Source organism: Sturnira hondurensis, unplaced genomic scaffold, assembly GCF_014824575.4.
Source record: "Sturnira hondurensis isolate 20B ecotype Veracruz unplaced genomic scaffold, ASM1482457v3 Scaffold0013537, whole genome shotgun sequence".
Classification (NCBI taxonomy): Eukaryota; Metazoa; Chordata; class Mammalia; order Chiroptera; family Phyllostomidae; genus Sturnira; species Sturnira hondurensis.
Genome location: NW_028086168.1, coordinates 2948685 through 2965760, shown reverse-complemented (window position 1 = coordinate 2965760; position 17076 = coordinate 2948685). Strand labels below are relative to the sequence as shown.

Here is a 17076-nt window from a genome sequence, read left to right as displayed (position 1 = left end):
GAGTGTGAGATATTTTCCTTTTCTTTTTCAGGACAAGAGTAGGTCGTGTCTGGGAGCTCTGGAGTTTCATTGCTGCAGAGTTTAAAGACTTCATTTTTAAAAAAATCTAGGGCTCTAGCCAAAATTTTCTTAAGCTTTAATGTGTATAGGTATCTACTGAGGACCTTGACCAAATGCGAGTCCCTGAGCCCCACACCCATTGATTCTGATTCTGTGCGTCTGACGCAGGGTTCAGACATCTGCATTCAGTAAGAATATCCCCACCCCATGTGTTCTGATGCTTCTCTGGACTCATTTAATAGCCTGAGTTGGGGAGGCTCTGAGGTGAAGGAAATGGCCCCCAGCTGCCCAGTCCTAGAGTTGGTGGGATTCCCAGAGGTAGTGAGACAGAAAGGTGTCAGGGTCTATTTCCAGACCAGACTTGGCAGTGGCCAAGCCTCTGCTGGTGTGGTCCCATGGGAGCATCAGATTAAACCCGAGTGCTGGAGCCAAGGAGCATGCATGCTTGGCAGTGGTCGTGGTGGCTGAGTTTGGGCAGCAGGAGCGGGCGCTGAGAATAGCAGAGACATCGTGCTCTGGGTTGAGCAGGGGGCTATGCCAATGAGCGTATCACAGCTGTTGTCGTACACCAAGCACCCTCATTTTCCTGACTTGTGGAAACCGGAAGAGTCTCAAATTGTTCACTTAAAAACAAATGAGATGGAGTCCCCTTCCCCATGCTGGTGGGAAGAGGGCCAAGCAAGATGTTAAAAAATAAAGTAACGTCTTTGGATTCAATATGGAGTGGCAAATTCATGTTTATGCCGTGATTTCCATTTGTTTTCATTTCCTAATTGTTTGTTGCAGTTTCCATTTTGTTAGAACAAAACAGAAAAAAATGTTCAGGCAGGCTTAGAGTCTTCAAGGACATCAAAATGCATGGAAAAACAGCAGGACAAGGATGCGAATCCCCCCTGCCTCCCAATTACAGCATGACTAGCAACGGGAATGTTCTTAATAAACAGATGGTTTAATAAGCAGCAAAATTCTGAGGCGCTGAAGACCACTGAGATGCAGACAGATTCATCCAGTCCATACTGCTGACAGGAACTAATCAAGAGTCCCATTCCAGTCGGGCACTCAGCTGGGGCAGCAGAGCCTGCAGAGTGAAGGGCAGCCCTCAGTCCCAGCGGAAGAACCTGGGCCACTTGATCTCACAGGGTGCGTCTAAACCCCAGGGTAAATTTTCCCATGTCTGTACAAACTCCTGGTGCTACAAGACTGGTCCCAATATTATATATGTATATATATATATATATATATATATATATATATATGACTCATATATAGCAATATATTGCTATATATAGTAATATTATACTATACTACTATAATATATATGTTACTATATATAATAACCTAGTAATACAATAGCCTAGTAACATGTGTATTATTACATATAACTATATATAATTATATGTAGTAATATATATTAGATATATACTTTAATCTGTATTTTACCATGTCCTGTTGCATATCTCACATAAGGCCAAAGTTGAATANATAGCAATATATTGCTATATATAGTAATATTATACTATACTACTATAATATATATGCTACTATATATAGTAACCTAGTAACCTAGGTTACTATATATAATAACCTAGTAATACAATAGCCTAGTAACATGTGTATTATTACATATAACTATATATAATTATATGTAGTAATATATATTAGATATATACTTTAATCTGTATTTTACCATGTCCTGTTGCATATCTCACATAAGGCCAAAGTTGAATAACTCTTAAATCCTTTTTTTATTGATTGATTTTAGAGAGCGAGAGGGAAGAGAGAGAGCAAGACAGGGAGAGAAACATTGATTTGTTGTTCCACTTATTTATGATTTCATTGTCACTGGTATGTGCCCTGACCAGAGATAGAACCCACAACCTTGGCATATTCCACTAACCAACTGAGCTCCCCAGCCAGAGTTGAATAACTCTCATTCTTTAAAAAAGCTTTATTTAAATACAGTGGTACACACAGCAAAGGAAATTGTCAACAAAATAAAAAGACAACTCACAGAATGGGAGAATACATTCACTGACACATATGATAAGGGATTAATATCCAAAATTTATAAAGTACTTATAAAACTCAATACCAAAACAAACAACACAATTAAAAATTGAGCAAAGGACCTGGGAGACACTTCGCCAAAGAGGATGTACAAATGGCCGATAGACATATGATCAATATCATTAATCATCAGAGAAATGCAAGTTAAAACCACAAGGAGATACTATCTCCCAACTGTCAGAATGGCTATCATCAATAAATCAACAAACAACAAGTACTGGCTAGGATGTGGAGAAAGGAGAATGCTTTTGCCCTGCTTCTGGGAATGCAGACTGGTGTATCTAACTTTGGAAAGTACTATGGAGATACCTCAGAAAATTGAAAATAGATCTGCTTTTTAACCCAGCAATCTCACTTCTGGGAATGTATCCAAAGAAAACCAAAATACTAATTTGAAATAACATAAGCAACCCTATGTTCATTGCAGTGTTATTGACAATTGCCAAGATATGGAAGAAGCCCAAGTGTCCATCAACAGATGAGTGGATAAAGCAACTATGGGACATTTACACAATGGAATACTTCTCAGCTGTACGAAGAAGGAGGAGGAGGAGGAGAAGGAGAAGAAGATTGTACCCTTTGCAACAGTATGGATGGACTTGGAGAATATTATGGTAAATTAAATAAGCCAGTCATAGTAAGACAAAAACCATATGATTTCATATGTGGAATCTAAGGAAGAAACTAAACTAACAAGTAAAACAGAGACAGACTCATAGATGGAGAGCAGGATGACAGCTAGTCGGGGGGGATGTTAGTGGGTGGAGGGATAGAGCAAAAAGGAAAAAGGACTCATGGACAAGGACAACAGTATGGTGATTGCTGTGGGGAGAGGGGTATAAGGGTACTAAATGGTAATAGAAACAATAAAATAAAGATTTAAAAGAAATAAATGCAGTGTGTGTAACAGAACACAGGGCAAGGTCAAAGGGGATACAATATACTATTTCTGAAAGGACCCCTCATTAGGTTTGCATTGTCTGCTGCCAGAGGAAAGCCATCTCTCAATGCCAGAGATTTGTGAAAAGGAAAGGAAATATTTATTTAAAGCTATACAGACCTAAAGTAGTGACCTAATGTCTTCATTAAAATATCGAAGTCCTTTAGGATACCCACAGATGCACACAGTCCTTCCTTCTCCCTCTGCCCTTATCTGGAGTACTGTATCTCAGGACAAGAAGTAGAAGTCCATGATTCAGGCTCCCAGCAGCCACATGGTCCTCTCTTCACCAAGGCTGCAGGGAGGTCTCCACTCTGCCAAAGCCGAGTGGTTCTCCTGTTACTGGCTGCCGCATCTCAGTTTAAATCCTCTGGCCAATCCTCCTCTCCAGCCCCATTTCTGACTTCTCCCACAATCAGCTACATTTGCCAACATTCCCATATCTTTCCAGCTTTTCTGGGCTGCCATAGTGAGTCTGGGTAGGTGTGGCCCCATGGCGTAGAGCCAATCATCTCCAAGCTCTCACACAGGTGCTATAACCAGGGGGAGTTGCTTCACAGTTACATCTTGGGTGGAAGTCACTTCCATCCCCCTGGCTGAAAGTATGGCCACAGCTATTTAACATATCCATGAAATCAGTTAAAGGTTATAGATAGGTTAAATGACCATGACAGAGGTTAGCTGCAACGCTGTTGCTGTACTAAACAGCTCTGCATGTTCCTGCTCCACGTGTCCCTTCCCCCAGCTCATACCTGTGGGAGGAAGGGGTGAGGACATATTAATATTTCCTGGACACCTTGAGTTCTGGACCCCATTCCAAATCTCTATTTTGGGCCCCCCTCTTGGCTGCACCCTGTTACAAGTGTATTTATATTTCCTAAAAGTGACTCCAAAGAACTCAGTCACATCCTGTTTCATTTAGAGCAGGCTTTGATAAAATGCTTTCATTGCGTTGAAATTCTTCTGTATCAATTATTTCCTGAAATAGGAGGAGCATTGCCTAAGCTTTGCAGTTTCTTGTACACAATTATTTCAGGGGGAGGGGATTGAAAATTATTTTTCAAATAGTTGATCTGAAGTTTTAATATATTCAGGGTTTTTAAAATTTGGAAATTCTTTTATATACATAGCAATATGTAAAGTATTGTCTTTCGTGATGAAACAAAATGAAGTCTTAACCAAATTGAGAAATATTTCACATCATGTGATACTTTATGGGGAGGTGTATTTGTTTATGTTCTGCTTCTAAATGAACATCAGTGGGTCTTTGGGGAATATCTATTAAATTACAAGAGCACAGCCTGGGGACAAAGGGTCAGTTACTGGAAGATTGCAGGAAGTTTGTCAGTCACATACTCTATCAAAAGAATCTATTATAGTTGTTCTTTGAACCAAAAAAATAATTCACATTAATTGCAGTTCTTCCTGTTGGCAACTGTAACATGCTCCCTTCTATTCATTGGAATAGTTGTATCCCTGGCTAAGTAATAACATCCTTCCTGTTTTGTTCTTTTTTGTACTCAAGTTTCTATAATCCTGTAGCCAACTCCTATAATTTCTGGTAGGGTCAGACCCAGAAGTGAATTTTTAATAGTAGGAGAGTTTAAAATAATATTATACTGCCTTAGAAAGATAATAATAATGCTACTCCCTCCCATAAAAATTCATAATGCACTCATGTGGCCTTGATTTATGTTTATTATGGTTACTAAAATGTGATTACTAATATGTGAAAAGTTTCTGGATTCTGAACTTAATTAATAGAGACATAGCATATGAGTTTTCTGTCGCTGCGTAGCAAGTTATGGCACAGCAGTTTAAAACAACACTCATTATTTCACAGTTCTGGCATGATATGACTGAGTTCTCTGCTCAGGTTATCACAAGATGTTGGCTGGGTGAGTGCTTGTCGGGAGGCGTGGGAAAATCCACTCCCACTCTCATCCTCATTGTTGGCAGAATTCAATTCATTGTGTTTGCAGGACTGAAGTTTTTGTTTCATTGCTTGGCTGTCAGCTTAGGACCTCTCCCAGTTTCTTGTATTCCTTGTCAAGTGGCTCATTTTATCTTCTAGTCAGCTACAGTTTGTTGCATCCTGAAACCTCTTTGAATCTTTCTGACTTCCTCATCTTCCACTGGAGAGCCCTCTGCTTTAGATTATACCCACCCTTATTTTAGAGTCAACCGTGCTATTGAATGTAACAAATCATGGGGGGGGGGATATCTCATGATATTGCAGAGATTTGGGATAAGACATCTTTGGGGGTCATTTTAAAAATTCTGCCTGCTGCACATAGGAATCACGAGGAAAACAGTCAGAAATTAACTGGTAGACAGAGACTCAGATTATAGATAGGTCCAAACTAGCTTTATTCCACTGGCACAACATGAACACAGTATCTAGTATCAACCTTTTGAGGCTGGTCTCAGGTGAAATAGCAATTGTGATAATAAATCTCAGAGCTTGAGAAGTGTAAGATGCCAGAGCCATTTAATTAGCTCCTTCACATAGGTTGTTTTGCATAAAGTATTTGTACCTCACTAGCTTATTGCTTGCAATTTTTTATTTGGTGACCTTGGAGTATGAGTGATTGTAACTGACTTCTCCAGATTATGTTAGCTAATAATTATAACTTTTTAATCATAAAAGATGTTAACACCATTTTTGAAGGGGAAAAGTTGAATGCCTTCAATGCAACCCTTTTATTAAAAAAATATTTCATTTGCTTTCCTATTTGCTTAAACAGGGGCTACTTTATTTTTTTTATATTTTTTAAATTTTATTTTTCAATTACAGTTTACATTCAGTATTATTTTGTATTGGTTTCAGGTGTACAACATAGTGGTCAGACAATCATACACTTTACAAGTGTTTCCCTCAATATTTCCAGTACCCACCTGGCACCATACAGAGTTATTACAAAAATAGTATTGACTATATTCCCTGTCTTGTACTTTATTTACATCCTCATGACTATTTTGTAATTACCAATTTGTACTTTTTAATCCATTCATCTTTTTCACCCAAATTCCTTTCCCTATAGCTACCATCACTATGTTGTCTGTATCTATGAGCCTGTTTCAATTTTGTCTATTCATTTATTTTGTTCTTTAGATTCCACATGGAAGTGAAATAAAATGTTATTTGTCTCTCTCTGACTGACTTATTTCACTCAGCATAATACCCTCTAGGTCTATTGGTACTGTTGCAAATGGTAAGATTTCATTCTTTTTTATGGCCAAGTAATATTCCATTGCATATATGTACCACAGCTTTTTTTTTAAATTTTTAATATAATTTTTTAATTTAATTCTTGTTCAAGTACAGGTTTCTGTCTTATATTCCCAACCCTGCCCGCCCCCCACCCCATGCTCCCCGCCTCCCTCCCCTTTCTGCCCCCCACCCTTAGTTATTGTCCATGTGTCCTTTATACTTGTTCATGTGAGTCCATTCCCTTTTCAACAGGGGCTACTTTAAAAATTTTTTTTTCTGATAATAATAGTAAATATAATATTTATTGACTTCTTTTAGTATTTTGATTGCTCAACATCAAATTGTAATACTTATTATTATACTATAGGGTGAAATGTTCTTAGTTCATTCTCTATTTTTTTTGACAGAATTTGATTTGCCATTACTTCTTAGTCATTGATTTTGCTTATAATTATATCTTCACTATACCATTTCTGGTTTATTTCTCACACTCATGATGGACTGTAAAGCTAGGTCATGAAGTTTGTAAGAAATGTGTTTAAATAAGAGACAATAAGCCTGAATGAGAATCTATAAAGCCAGTGTAAAAGGGTGTTGTGATAACTGTTCTTGTGCTTAAAAATTTTTTCACTAGCTTTCTATATGTCACCAGGGGAAAAAGTTAACCTGAAGATAACAGGAGTACTATTATTTGTTGCCATTATATAGACAATAGACACAATAAATATTTAATTAGTGCCTACTATAGCCTACTATTGTGCCAGAACAGACCGTTGTGCTTACTAATTGTTTTGTTTGTGAATGTCTCTCATTATTATTTAAATATAAATTATTTAGGAGCAGAAAACTATATTTTATAGAACCTTATTTATTAATTTATGGAAGTGACAGATAAGGTACTTACCTTAAGAAATGTCAGAAGTATAAAAAAATTACTTTTGACCTCACTCCTTTAGAAACAAATATTATTCATATTAATGTAAGAGGTAAACTATTTTCCTAGTTAAGAAAATCTACATAGGCCTTGGCTGGTATGGATCAGTGAATTGAGCAATGGCCTATGAACCAAAGGATTGCTGGTTTGATTCCCAGGCAGGGTACAATGTCTGGGTTGTGGGTTGGTCACCAGTAGGGGATGTGTGAGAGGCAACCATACATTGATGTTTCTCTTCCTCTCTTCCTCCTCCCTTCCCCTCTCTCTAAAAATAAATAAATAAAACCTTTTAAAAAAGAAAAGAAAAAGTAATGACAGCAAACTTCCCTGATTTGATGAGAGAAAAAGTTACACAAGTCCAGGAAGCACAGAGGTTCCCAATCAAGATGAACCCAAAGAGGCCCATGCCAAGACACATTATAATTAAAATGGAAAAATTCAAAGACAAAGAGAGAATCTTAAAGGCAGAAAAGGAGACACAGAAATAACATACAAAGGAGCTCCAATAATGCTAGCAGCTAATATCTCAACAGAAACAGTAAAAGCCAGAAGAGAATGGCAAGAAATATTCCAAATAATGAAAAGCAAAGGCCTGCAACTAAGACTACTCTACCTAGCAAGGCTCTCATTTAAAATGGACGGCAAAATAAAAAGTTGCTTGGAAAAAAGAAGGCAAAAAGAATGCGCCTCTGCCAAACCAGCATTGTAAGACATGCTAAAAGATGGCTTTTAAAAGATGAAGAAAAAGAGTGGGAGAGAACACAGGTACAAAGGGGGAAAATGGCAATGATAAGCACCTATCAATAATAAAAATGTAAGTTGATTGAACGCTCTAATCAAAAGACATGGTATAGCATTCCAGATAAGAAAACATGACTCACACATATACTGCCCACACATACACTGTTCTGAAGAGACCCACTGCAGAACAAAAGACCTATACAGACCAAAAGTGAAGGATTGGAGAAAAATATTCCAAGCAAATGGACAGGAAAAAAAAAAAGCTGGGGTAGCAATACTTAGATAAAATAGATTTCAAAACAAAGGCCATAAAAAGAGACACAGAAGAACACTTCCTAATACTCAAGGGCAGAATCCATCAGGAAGACATAAAAATTCTAAACATATGCACTCAGTATAGGAGCAACCAAATATATAAAGAAAATCCTGGAGGACTTTAAGAAAGATATTGACAGCAACACACTTATAGAAGAGGATTTTAACATTCTATTGTCAACAATGGATAGATTTTCCAAATAAAGAATTAACAAGGATATTGTGGCACTGAACAATTCTCTAGATGAAATAGACTTAATTGATACATACAGAACCTTTTACCCCAAAGTTGCAAAATACATATTTTTTTTGAAATGCATATGGAACATTTTCAAAAGATAGACCACATGATAGGACACAAAACAAGCCTCAACAAATTCAGGATAATTGAAATCATATCAAGCATTTTCTTGGACCACAAGGGCCTGAAACTAGAAACCAACCTCAAGAAAAAAAACTAAAAAAAGAGTCAAATTCATGGAGACTGAACAACATGTTATTAAACAATGAATGGGTTAGCAATGAGTTCAAGGAAGAAATTAAAAAGTTTCCAGGAACCAATGAAAATGACCACACAACATCCCAAAACCTGTGGGACACAGCTAAGGCAGTACCAAGGGGGTAGTTCATAGTAATACAGCCCGACCTAAAAAATATGGGAAAATTTCAAATAAATAACCCATCACTACATCTGCAAGAACAGGAGGAATAACAAACAAAGCCCAGAGTAAGTAGAAGGAAGGAAATAATCAAGATCAGAGCATAATTAAATGATATAGAGACTAAAAGAACAATTCAAAGGATCGATAAATCAGGAGTTGGTTCTTTGAAAAGATCAACAAAATCAAAAAGCCTTTAACCAGACTCATCAAGAAAAACAAAGAGGGGACCCAGATAAGTAAAATCTGAAATGGAAGAGGAGAAATTACAATGGATACCACAGAAATACAAAGGATTGTAAGAAATTACTATGAACAACTGTATGCCAAGAAATTTGAAACCTGGGTGAAATGGACAAATTTCTAGAAACATAATTTTTCAAAACTGAATCAACAAGAAAAAAAGCTGAATAGACTGATAACAGCTAGTGAACTTGAAAATGTAATAAAAAAAACTCCCAACACACAAAAGCCCTGAACCAGATGGTTTCACAGGAGAATTTTACAACACATTTAAGGAAAAACTCACCTCTATCCTTGTTAAACTATTCTGAAAAATCCAAGAAAAGCAAAGCCTCCTAAATTCCTTTTTTTTTGTAAAGACTTTATTTATTTGTCTTTAGAGGGGAATGGAAGAAGAGAGGGAGAGAAACATCAATGTATGGTTGCCTCTTGTTAGCCCCCTGCTGGGAACGGGCCTGCAACCCAGGCATGTGCCCTGACAGGGAATCGAACCAGGATCATCTGGTTTGCAGGCCCATGCTCAATCCACTGAGCTACACCAGCCAGGGCCCCTCCTAAATTCTTTTTATGAGGCCAGCATCATCCTAAACCCAAAGTCAGATAAAGACACAACATAGAAAGAAAGAAACAGGCCAATATTGCTTATGAACATAGATGCTAAAATCCTCAACAAAATATTGGTGAATCACATCAAGCAGTATATTAAAAAGATCATGCACCATGATCAAGTGGGATTCATCTCAAGGATGCAAGGATGGTATAATAGTCACAAGTCAATAAACATAATACATCACATAAACAAAAGAAATCAAGACAAAAATTACATAATCACATCAGTAAATGCTGAAAAAGTGTTTGATAAAGTACAACACCCATTAATTATCAAAACACTCAGCAAAGTGGGAGTAGAGGGAGCATTCCTCAACGTAATAAAGGCCATATATGAGAAAGCTACAACCAACATTATACTCAATTGACAAAAACTAAAAATTTTCCCCTAAGATCAGGAACAGGACAAGGGTGTCTGCTTTCATCATGTCTATTCAACATAGCATTGGAAGTCCTAACCATAGCAATCAGACAAGAAAAAGAAAGAAAAGGCATCCAACTCTGAAAGGAGTAAAACTGTCATTGTTTGCAGATAACATGATAGTGTACATAGAAAACCCTACGGACTCAACAAAAAAACTGCTTTACCTAATAAGTGAATTTGGCAAAAACAGTGAAACACAAAGTCAATATTCAGAAATTGAAGGCATTTTTGTACACCAACAACGAAATATCTGAAAAAGAAATTAGGGGAAAATCCCATTTACTATAGCAAGAAGAAAAATAAAGTACTAGGAATAAACCTAACCAAGGAGGTACAAAAGACCTATACTTGGAAAACTATAAAACGTTGAAGAAATAAACTAAAGAACACAAATAAATGGAAGAATAAATCCTACACATGGGTTTGAAGAATTAACATCATTAAAATTTCCATACTACCCAAAGCAATTTGTAGATCTAATGCAATCTCTAATACCAATGAGGTATTTCGCAGATACAGAACACACATTTCAAAAATTTATATGGAACTATAAATGACCCTGAATAGCCTCAGCAATTTTGAGAAAGAAGAACAAAGTAGAAGGGATCACAATGCCTGATATCAAACTATATTACAAGGTCACTGTAACCAAAACAGTCTGGTACTGGCATAAGAACAACAGATTAATGGAACAGAATAGAAATCCCAGAAATAAACCCATGTTTCTATGGTCAATTAATATTTGACAGAAGGCCAGGAGCACAAAATGGAGTAAAAATAGCCTCTTCAACAAATGGTGTTGGGAGATCTGGACAAGTACATGCAGAAAAATTAAACTACACCACCAACTTACCACATATGTCAAAATAAACTTAATATGGATAAAAGATTTAAATATAAGTTGTGACATTATAAAAGTCCTAGAGGAGAAGATAGGCAGGAAAATTTCAGATATATCACACAGCAATACTTTCACCGATATGTCCCCTAGAAGAGGAAGGAATATAAAGGAAAGAATAAACAAATGGGTCTACATCAAATTAAAAAGCTTCTTCATGGCTAAAGAAAACATCAGCAAAATGGAAAGGGAACCAACTGTATGGGAAAATATATTTGTCAATGTTACATTGGACAAAGGTTTGATCTCCAAAATACATAAAGAATTCATTCAACTCCACACTGGGAAGACAAACAATACAATTAAAAATGGGCAAAGGACCTGAACAGATACTTACCCAAGGAGGACATACAGAGGGTCCAGAGAAATATGAAAGGATGCTCAGTATCACTGACCATCAGAGAGATGCAAATTAAAAACAAGATGAGATACTACTTTACACTGGTCAGAATGCCCATCATAAACAAAGCAACAAACAACAAATGTTGGAGAGGTTGTGGGGGAAAGGGGACCCTAGTTCACTGTTGGTGGGATTGCAGACTGGTACAGCCACTGTGGAAAACAGAATGGAATTTCCTCAAAAAACTAAAATGGAACTGCTTTTTGATCGAGTGATTCCACTGCTGGGATTATACCCTAAGAATCCTTAACCACCAATTCAAAAGAACCTATGCACCCCAATGTTCATAACAGCATTACTCATAATAGCCAAGTGATAGAAACAGCCTAAGTGCTCACTAGTAAATGAGTGGATAAAAAAACTGTGGTACATTTATACAATGGAATGCTACACAGCAGAAAGAAGGAACTCTACTCTTCACTACAGCATGGATGGAACTGGAAAGTATTATGTTAAGTGAAATAAGCCAGGCGGAGAAAGACAAACACCATATGCTCTCACCTGTAAGTGGAACCTAATCAACAAAACAAACAAGTAAGCAAAACAGAACCAGAGACATGGGAATAAAGAACAAACTGAAAGTGACCAGAGGGTAAGGGGAGGGGGATAACTGGGGAAAGAAGGGGAAAGATCAAGTCAAGGAACATGTATAAAGTACCTTCAGACAAGGGACAATGTGGGGAGAGGATTTAGTGTGGGAGGGTGTGGTCAGGGCAGAGGAGAACAGTGGGGAGGGGCGGGGCAGAAATGAGGACAAATTTAATTGAACAACAATGAAAAATTTAGAAAAAATGAAATTGGGGTTTTGAATGGGACTGCATTAAATCTGTATTTTGCTTTGAGTAATATGGCTACTTTAACTGTGTTGATTCTTTCAATCTATAAACAGAAAATTTTCTATTTCATGGTGCCTTTTTCAATCTCTTTAAATAATATTTTGTTGTTTTCAGTATATAGGTCTTACACATCTTTTGTGAAGTTTATTCTAGGTATTTTATTCTTTTGGTTGCAACTGCAAAAAGAATGTTTTTTTTTTAATTTGTTTTTCTGAAGTTTCGTTGTTAGTATATAGGAAAACAGTGGATTTTTGTACAGTGATTTTTGTATTCTGCAAGTTTACTGTACTTCTATATTGTTTCTAATGGTGCCTTGGTGGAGTCTTTAGGGTTTTTATACACAGAATCATATTATCTACAAAAAGCGACACATGTGTTCCTGCCCTCCCAATTTGGATACATTTTATTTCTTTCTCTTGCCTGATTGCTCTGGTTAAGACTTCCAGAACTGTATTGAATAAGTATTGAGAGTGGGCATCCTTGTCTTGTTTCTGATTTTAGGGGAAAAGCATTTAATTCTTCACCATTGAGTATGATATTGGCTGAGGGTTTATTATTTGTGGCCTTTATTACACTGAGGTACGTTCCTTGTATATCTATTTTATTGAGTGTTTTAATCATAAATGGATAGTGCATCTCTTCAGACACTTTTTCTGCATCCGTTGATAAGATCATATGAATTTTAGTCTTTGTTTTGTTAATGTGGTGTATTACATTGATCAATTTGCATGTGTTGAACCATCCTTGTGCCCTGTAATGCACTACCCTTGATCATAATATATTATTTTTTAAATTTATCATTGTATTTTATTTGCTGGTATTTTGTTTAGGATTTTTGCATCTATATTCATCAGGGATATTGGTCTGTAGTTTTCTTTTTTTGTGTATTATCCTTGCCAGGTTTTGATATCAACATTACTAACATGTGTTAGGAAGTATTGACTCTACTTCAATTTTTTGGAAGAACTTGAGAAAGATAAGTATTAAATCTTTGAATGCTTGATAGCATTAACTAGTTAGGCATTCTCGTTCTGGACTTTTATTCTTTAGAAGGGGTTTGATGTTTGTCTCAATTTCCTCACTGCTAACCAGTCTATTTGGATTTTCCAATTTTCCTGATTCAGTCTAGGAAGGTTCTGTATTCCTAGGAACTTGTCCATTTTTTTCTGAGTTACTGATTTTGGTGGCATATACTCTTTCATAGTATTCTGGTATGATTCTTTGTATGTCTGTGATGTCTGTTGTAACTTCTCTTCTTTCATTTTTCACTTTGTTTATATGGGTCTTCTCTCTTTTTTCCTTAGTGAGTCTAGACAGGTGTTAGTCAATTTTACTAATCTTTTCAAAGACCCAGCTCCTTGTTTTACTAATTTTATATAGTCTTTTTGTTCTCTATTTCATTCAATTTTGCTCTAATTTTTATCATTTCCATTCTCCTGACTCCTTTCCATTGTTCTAACTTTGGGTTGCTTTTATTCTTCTCTTTCTAGTTATTTAAGATGCAATGTTAGGTTGTTATTTGGGATTTCTCTTCTTTCTTGACATAGGCTTGTAAGATATAAACTTCACTCTTTTTAATTACTGCTCTCACTTCATCCCAGAAGTTTTCATATGTCGTATTGTCATTCTCATTTGCCTTTCTATATCTTTTGACTTTTTCTATTTCATTCCATATTTTGCTCTATTCCTCAGTGTGAATCCCTCCACATTAGGAGCAAGTGGAAGTTTTTCCAATCCAGCCTAATTTTTTCTAGGTTTATGTATATCTCTTAATAATTTATTTTTATTTATTTGCAAACATTTGTTTATTGTCTCCTATGTCCTAGGTATACTTATGTTCTATGTTCCACCTACAAAGCACTGAATGCAATGGATTCATCTCAATGTATATTTTCCTTTTAGCTATCCCAGATCTTCAAGGTCCATATCAGCTTAAACTTAGTTCTCTGCCTAACACTCATCTTGCATTCTTTCCAACTTATTTCTCAGCCCATTCATCTTCACTTCTTTAGCCTTCATACCACAGGATGCCAGTTATATCCAGTGATGTTTTATCATCCTTTGGTGACTGGTTTGGTGTTATAGCCTGAATATTTATGTTCTCAAAGTTCAGATGTTGAAATCCTCCCCTTTAATGTAATGATATTAGAAGATGAGGCCTTTAGGAGGTGATTAGTTCGTAAGAATGGAGCCCTCATGAATGGGTAAGTATCTTAGAAAAGAAGTTCCGGACAGACCCTTAGTGCCGTTCACCACGTTAGAACACAGTGAAAAGCTCTCACTGGAACGTGATGCTGGTCTTTAATCTTGGACAACTTCCCAAAGTCCAGAACAGTGAGAAATAAATTTTTGTTGATAAACTACCCAGTCGGTGGCATTTTGTTACAATAACCTTAACTAAGACAGTTGGACATGCTGGTCATCAGAGACAAAGAAGGAAGCAAAAACTTGCTTCCTAAATTCATTCATACAAAACTTTTAGCATAATATTTGCAAAATTACTGAAGCTCTGGTCAATATTCACTATTTAGATGCAGTAAAAAGAAATCACAGGCAGAGTAAACAGTGCCACCTGGAGTCTGCGTGACTCCGGGCTGCTGCTGAAACCACAAGAGATTATCAAAGCAGTGTTGCAGAACCTACCTGGCACAGACAGTATAAAAACAAAGAAATTCTTTCCCACCACTCTTTCACCCCCAAGAAAAAGTCTTAACAAATTCCCTCTCTTTTCTGTTCTTTAATTTCTAGAATTAGAGACTTCTTTACTGAAACATTCTTGGGGCACTCTTGCACTTAGTTTATGCCCAATAAAGCTAATTTGATTTTGATCATGAGTAATGGCAGAAAGTTAGGAGTACGGAGTAGGACGGTACTTCTTTTTTTAATGTGCATGGTTTCCCTATAAAAACTGAATGTAATTTATATTACATTGAACCAAGGAAAAGACTTAATCCATACAAAATAATTGTTCTGGTAAAACCATAAAAATATATCACATTCCTAAGAAGAGAAGATTACCTTAAGCCAGATTTAAGAAAATAATTGCATGATGTATTGGTTTTATTTACAATGAGTTATTTTTTAGATAAGAAATTGTCTTACTGTATATCACTAAATTCATAACAACAATTAGATAGTATTATCATCTATGCATTTATTTTTTTACTATGAAAAATTTCAAACATACAGGGGGTAGGAGTAGAGTTGACTCTCAAAAAAACACAGGAATTTAGAGGACGTTTATTAAACTGTCTTGGGTTTCAATTCCACATTTTGCAGTTTCTGTATATCACAAATTAAATACGTATTTCACCTTACTGGCTTTACTTTTAAATTGATAATTTATAAATTTTCTCTATAAACAATAAAAACAGTGACTTACGTGTCAGTTGAAATAAGTTTCTTTTCCCCATTTCCAAAGGCATAGTCCCAAGTTGTTTCAGTAATTCCAATGTAATAATGTTTATCTTTTGCCCAGGCTGTGCTACTACATAAAAACCAAAAAATACCCAGCAACGGAATCTTCATTTTTTCCCCCTCTTGGATCCCCAGAAGCAATGAAGTGAAGTCAGAAGCAGGCAGTTTTATAAATGAGGCTCTCTTCCTTTATTTGCTTGATTGACACATGTAATGTTGCATAAGAGTAAACCGTTCGTTAAAGCAAATAACACTTTTCGCGTTTTAGTTCAGTTCTCGTAATCACAGAAAAAAAAAAACAGTTTTCTGTTGCCAACCTTCTCGGATTACAAATGAAAGTCAACAGTTATTGCTGGTGGACTAGAGTTTGCATAACTCTGCTTCTTTCACTCCCGTGTAACCTTCAGGGGGACAAAGATCATCTCTAAATGCTCCTTTTGTTCCTCCAACAATAGGCCACAGTACAATGCCCTGCAGCTATGAACTTCTGGTAAATCAGGGTGAAAATTATGCATGGTGGATCAGAACATGTGGCTCTTTACTTTTCGAAAAGTCTAACAATACTTACTTGCAACTTTAAAACATGAGACGTGTTCTTTACCATGCCAAATTTAAGGACCTAAAACTAAAACTTTTATTTTGAAGGATTTATTTATTCTGTAAGCTCTGAACACATCTGCATAGAAAGTTTTCAGGTTATTCTGTATTACTATATGCAAACCCGTAGCAGAGCATATAGTCGATAGGAGTTTGATAGTTCTGTTTCAATCATCAAAAAAATCAGACATAAATCAACGTGTCTCTAAAGGCAAAGAGTAGTCTTAGTAAATAGGAGAAAGTGCCCAGCTTATTAACCTGGGATTTCCGCTTCTGACATAGATGTGAATTTTAGGGGGAAAATGTTTTTAATACTACCACAATGTGTTAGTATCGTATTTCCCGAAAGTTGTTTAAAGAAGGAGACAGGGATAGGAGAAAGTACTCTGATTTTGAACAATTTGTTTATTTAATTAGCATTACTGAAGGATCCCACTGTGCTGGGGCCACCCATTGCTAAGCACTGGGGACAAAACAGTAAACCTCTACCCTCTTCAACTTATATTGATTGCACTTAATAGGAACTGACAATACACAAATGAAGAGTGAAATACCCAGCATTAGCAGCAAGTGCTATGAAGAAAAATAAGTCAGTGAAGAATAATGAAAACATCAGGATGATGATCAAAATCTGGCGGCACCACTGGACATCAGGCAATACACTTGACCACAGCCTCAGTTTCTTGTCTCTGAAATCTCCATCTTAGAGGTCTGTTTTATGT

The 17076-nt window shown here is 36.4% G+C and overlaps 1 protein-coding gene across 3 annotated transcripts in view; it reads right to left on the bottom strand.

Moving 5' to 3' along the window:
• Positions 1 to 15868, bottom strand: part of CP (ceruloplasmin) — an 84999-nt gene extending 69131 nt beyond the window's left edge. For all 3 annotated transcript variants that reach the window (XR_005068771.1, XM_037061847.1, XM_037061848.1), the window contains exon 1: positions 15723 to 15868. Coding sequence is in view for 2 of the 3 variants with exons in the window: in XM_037061847.1 (XP_036917742.1) it covers positions 15723 to 15868 (146 nt within the window). In the remaining variant the exon portion in view is untranslated. The remainder of the gene's footprint in view (positions 1 to 15722) is intronic.
• Between the last annotated feature and the right edge of the window lie 1208 nt (positions 15869 to 17076).